A 5743-nucleotide genomic window follows, 5' to 3' on the forward strand; every position below is an offset into this window, starting at 1 on the left:
AGATGGCTTTACTGGTAAGTTCTTTACCTTTGCATGGGATATTATTGCCCGGGATGTGTATAATGCTGTGGTGAGTTTCTTCTGTGGGGCGGAGCTATCACGTTTTATTACTTCGACCTCTATTGTTCTCATTCCGAAAATCCCAAACCCTCAAGATTTTTCTAACTTTCGGCCTATAAGCCTTTGCAACTTCATTAATAAGGTGCTTTCGCGTATCTTGTTTGAAAGAGTAGCGGCTTTGCTGTCGAGAATTATTTCTCCCCAGCAGTCAGGATTTGTCAGGGGTCGGAATATTACGGAGAACTATCTGTTAGCTCAGGAAGTTTTAGCAGGCATTGGGAAAAAGTCGAGAGGGGGGAACGTAGCGCTAAAGCTGGACATGGCCAAGGCTTATGACCGAGTTTCATGGCTTCATCTGACTAGGGTTTTGCGGAAGTTTGGGTTTGGGGAGCGTTTTATTGATATGACCTGGCGGTTGGTCTCAAATGTTTGATTTTCGGTTATGGTTAACGGGGCGGCGTATGGGTTCTTTAAATCCAGCAGGGGTCTCCAACAGGAGGACCCGCTTTCTCCTGCCTTATTTGTAATAGGAGCAGAAGTTCTATCGAGAGGGTTGAACAACCTTGCATCACAACCGTGCTTCCAGGGGTTTAAGGTGCCCCAGGGCTATCCTGGGGTAACTCATTTGGCATTTCCGGATGACGTACTAATTTTAGCTAATGGGTCCACAGCCTCGTTACACCGTGTTATGAGGGTATTGGATATGTATCAGTGCTCTCTGGTCAACTACTCAATGCTCAAAAGAGTGGCTACTTGGTTCACCCGTCCTTATCCAGTGCAAGACGTAGGGTAATTGAGCGTATTACGGGTTTCTCACGGCAGGTGTTTCCCACTCGGTACTTAGGCTTCCCCCTGTATGTTGGGAGGTGTAAGACGTCCTACTTTGTGGAGGTGTGTCAGAGTATTCTAGGGAAAATCTTGTCTTAGAAGTCTAAGTTTTTATCTTCGGGGGGAAGGCTCACTTTGATTAAGCATGTTCTTGCCGCTATCCCGATTCACTTGCTCTCGGCTGCAGTTATGCCCAAGTCTGTGTTCAGAGTTATAGAGAGAGCTTGTGCCAACGTTTTGTGGGATTTTTCGGAGGAGGGATTGAGCTACCATTAGATCGGATGGTCTAAATTGTGTTTTCCGCCTGAGGAAGGAGGAGCGGGTTTCCGACGACTCAGGGATGTATATACAGCTTTCTCGTATAAGTTATGGTGGAAGTTTTGGACAGGCTCATCGCTTTGGGCCGCGTTTATGCGCGAGAAGTATTGCCAGGGAGTTCATCCTTGCCAGGTGGAGCTCAAGCCTTTTGCTTCAGCGACTTGGCGACGGATGCTGGATGTTAGCCGACAGGTGAAGCTTTCGATGTTGTGGTTGTTGCAGGATGGGTCGTGTCACTTCTGGTATGACAATTGGCTGGGTAGAGGAGCGTTATTCCTCCGTGTTCCTGTTGTCTTGAATCTTTCCTTTTGAGATTTCATCACTCAGGGTCATTGGAACGCACAGCTGTTGTCTCAAGTACTCCCACAAGACGTTATACCTACTATTTTGGGAAAGCCGATCCCGACTGAATAGCAGGTGGATGAGGTGGTATGGATGCCCGCACGGTCTGGGAGGTTCTCCTTAGCCTCGGCCTTCCAGGAGATACGTCAAGTATGTAATACTTCTATTATGCTATCTAGGGTCTGGCAGAATCTAGCTCCGTTGAAAGTGTCATTCTTCATGGCTCGATTATTATTGGGGCGTCTGCCCTTAGATGTCGTGCTCAAAACGTTTGGGTTCCATGTTCCTTCAAAATGTGTATGTTGTCCGTGCGCGTCAATTAAATCACTTGAACACGTTTTTGCAACGAGTCAGGCTGCTATGGAGGTCTCGGCATACTTTGGAGGGTTATGCGGCATTAGCTTAGCCCCATCGGTGCGGGCCCGCCTGGCCTCTTGGTGGTTGGCCTCCCCTAACTCGGAGAGACAGCGGGCTATCTACTATACTCTCCTGAGTCTTGTTTGTTGGCATCTTTGAAAGGCTAGAAATAGGGCAGTATTTGAAGGTATCAAGCCGTATTCCGCTTCTATCTGTCAGGCTATCATTTTGGAGACTAAATTGCTGCTTGAAGGTCACTTTAAGGAGCATAGTGGTACTCAGTCATTTATGCAGTTGTATGACTAGTCGTCTCGGTCGGGCCGGAAGTTTGGATTCACGTTGATTTGCTGAAAGCCAGTTGAAGTGAGGGCAGGGTTAACCTTGAACAAGGATGGTTGGTCCAAGGGTAATCCTGGGACATGTGGTGGCGGAGGAGTTTTGCGGGATGCAACTGGATGCCCCTTGGTGGGCTTTTTAGCTTTTTTCGGGGAGACGTCTAGCCTCCATGCCGAAGCACTGGCTCTCTAGACAGGACTTCGGATATGTGCTCAGAGGGGGTTTACAAATTTTAGCATTCAGTTAGATTCTCTAGTTCTTCAACGTCGGCTGCATTGTCCATGGCGTATTCGGTGGGAGGTCTGGCAAATATGGAAGTTGATAGCATAACCGACTTGGCTCTCTCATTGTTTCAGGGAGGCAAACAAAGTGGCAGAGCTGTTGAGATATATGAGCATTGAAGTGACTGGCCACGTTTGGCTCGCGGGGGAATTCGACTTGATAGCATGGGACTGCCTTCTATTAGGAAAGTGCAAAAACCCTAGACCTCGAACGGGCTCAAATTGATCTCTCTTGTACCTCAGTTTGTTATGAATAAGAGTGGGGGTGGCGTCCCTTCCCGCGGACGAGGTTAGCCAAAAAAAAAAATTATCATCCTCATCACTGCTATTTTATATTATTACCACTTATATATACTTGTTAATCAGTTACTATTATCTTTTTCTTTACTTCCACTTTTGTGCATGTGTAGGTGTTATTATCATTTATGTATACATATATATATTGACTTATTATTATAATTATTGTCTTAGTTTATTCCACTTGTATTTATCTTTTTATTTTGGTTTATAACCTTAATTTATTTCATCTATATCTATATTATTATTATTATTATTACTATCATTACTTTATTAATTATTATTATTATTATGAGTTTAAGAATTTCGTTTAACAATCTAAAACTCATCTTACATTGTCTAAATTAATCTAATAAGGTTAGATTAAGATGTTTTAAATTTCTATTTAAGTATCTTAGACTTAATCAATTAAGTATAATTTTAGATAACTAATCTTTAAGTGTTGAAGCAGCAGAGGAAGAGATTCTTTCGTGGTTGCTTTGTCGAGGCAGGCTTGATCACTTAGACCATCTGATACCGATCAGAATTATCTTTAGGTTGGGTTTGAAATTTTAAATTCCTTTGTTAGTCCGTAGAAGATAGTCCATTTATTTCTACAATTTATTTACTGCATATCCACTAAGCCCATGCTATCTTTCTAATCCAAACATAATTTCCATTATCTATAAATGTGTATATATATATTATACTATTACTATTTTTTTCCTTGGCCGTCCTTGCCTGGCCCTTTTTGTTTCTTACTTTACTTGGCGTTGCCAAAGCTTTTGTCAAGCTTTGGCAGCGCCGCAATTCTTGACTTCAATTTTTTTTTTGCTTCCCTGGCCAACCTTTGGAATGGCTATAGTCGCCAGCCATACACTAGCGACTCCCTCCCTTGCTTCTTTTTTTTTTTGTCCTATTGGCCAACCTTTTCATTTCGCCAGCAGGTGCTGGCGGCTTTGCCTTCACACACCAAATTTTCTGCATTGCGCTTCAACAACAGCGCACAACAGAGGTGGCGGGGCCGCTGCTCCAACCCCCTCTTCTCCCTTTTTTTTTTTTAACAAAATGAAGATTTCAATTCCATCCTACCCAATAGCTAAATTTTAGCACCCTATTCCTATCTATCCAAATATAAATCTTTTTAAATTTCTCCTACAAGCCTAAATATATCATCCTGCATACATATACACGAAATTTTCAAAATAATTCGTGGAATTAAATAGACTTAAGAGAAAAAGAATTTTAGCGTGCGTTCGGAACTTACAGGTCTAGGCGTTTAATCGTCTACTTGTTCGACGGCGACGTCCTTTTCTTCTCCTCTACTCTTAGTTGATTCTTGCTCTAGGGGAGGCAGATGAAAGAAAGATAGGGATGGTGTTATTTTTTTTCTCTCTATTGTTTTGATAAAACTCTAAACCCTAGACCTATCCACTAGTAGATGGTTTAGATAAGAGTCTTAGTATATTATGAACTCGTATCCCCTTACTAACCCGTAACAAATCCTTTACCCTATCCTACTAATAAATTACTTTTATCATTATTATTTTTACCCATAATAATTTTTCTATATATATATATTTAATTAATTGGAAAAAATAAAATAATAAACATATGTGCCAGAACGTGGGTTTTACAATTTCAATTCTCTTTATTCATTCATGTTTGCTTATACCTCCTTTATTTTAAACCTCTAATTCTAGTCTTGAAGCTACAATCTCTTCTCTTTTTAATCCATTTCTGTAAGCTGTTTTCACAGTGTTTTTTTCCCTTTCTCTGTGGATGTCACTTTGCTTTTTAATTAGGATTGAATGGTCGCTTTTATGTTCACGCTTGCATTAGTTTTTGTTTGGATTGCACTTATAGGTTTGTTTTTTAGGAAAAAAAAATAGCCATTAAACTGTTTAACAAGTATACCTTTGATCACTAATAATTTTTGTTTCAAATCAATTCTCAACTCACAGAAATAGTGCCAATTGCGATTAGATGTATGATTTTTCATTAGTTTTCAAGGGTATTTGGGTCAATTGATTACATTTGTATTATAAAATTTACACACATATTAACGAAAAGGAGGAAAAAATAGGGGTCCAATTGCAATAAAAATTAAGAAAAAGGAAAAGGTCAAAAGAAGAAATAGATAAATACTATAATAAAATTTTAAAAACAAACTATAAAACATAAACCTAACAGCAAAAACTGATGAAATGACCATTACTATATCACTTTTGTGAATTGAGTGGACGGTTTGATATCAAGAATAGTTTAGTTACCAAAATTATACCAAGCATAGTTTACTGGTCTAATGAAGTTTTTTGACTTTGTTTTCTAGAGGATTAACCTTTCCTTTTTGCCCTAATGTTAACTGTAGGGATAATTTTACATACGTAATAGCATATATGTTGGCGACTTTTTTGGTTTTTGCTGGATGTAATTGGTTTAGATGTAGTTTATTGCTACTGTTGATCGATGCATTTTTAGGTTCTTTGTTTTATTTTTTTCCCTTAAGATTGTATCAAGTATTAGAACCATAATTAGTTTTATCTTTTGGCTACTTTTTTACACATAATTGTGTGTTTCATACAATCATGAATAGGGATGCATACGATGTTGTAAATAAAAGGGATATTTCAAAAGATCTTGTCCACATCGAAAAACTAAAAGGATTTCTCATCATTTATAGTGTGTAGTCTGTTATTGGGTTTATGTTAAGTTGGTAACTAGTGTGGGCTTGCGCGCATGAGAGAGAAGTTGAGTTGGGCCATTTCAGTACAAACTGACGGATTTCCCCCTCCTAAGCGTGGGTTAAATGCAACCCAAGTGAGTTTTACTGATTTTACATATCAAAATTTGACTCTTTCTTAAGAAGATAAATTTTTATCGTAACCAAAGGTCTGGTGCGTTATGTAATTTTCACCTTTAACATTATTTATTTCATCGGTTAC

The 5743-nt window shown here is 39.5% G+C and overlaps 1 protein-coding gene across 1 annotated transcript; it reads left to right on the forward strand.

Annotated features, from left to right (window-relative positions):
• Window positions 1–502: 502 nt before the first annotated feature.
• On the forward strand, window positions 503–1616 carry LOC113710040 (uncharacterized). The gene is made up of 3 exons (XM_027232890.1): window positions 503–849; window positions 1277–1386; window positions 1534–1616. Exons 1-3 carry the CDS (start codon window positions 503–505, stop codon window positions 1614–1616), a joined length of 540 nt encoding a protein of 179 aa, XP_027088691.1.
• Window positions 1617–5743: the final 4127 nt, after the last annotated feature.

Source organism: Coffea arabica, chromosome 9e, assembly GCF_036785885.1.
Source record: "Coffea arabica cultivar ET-39 chromosome 9e, Coffea Arabica ET-39 HiFi, whole genome shotgun sequence".
In the NCBI taxonomy this organism is placed as follows: domain Eukaryota; kingdom Viridiplantae; phylum Streptophyta; class Magnoliopsida; order Gentianales; family Rubiaceae; genus Coffea; species Coffea arabica.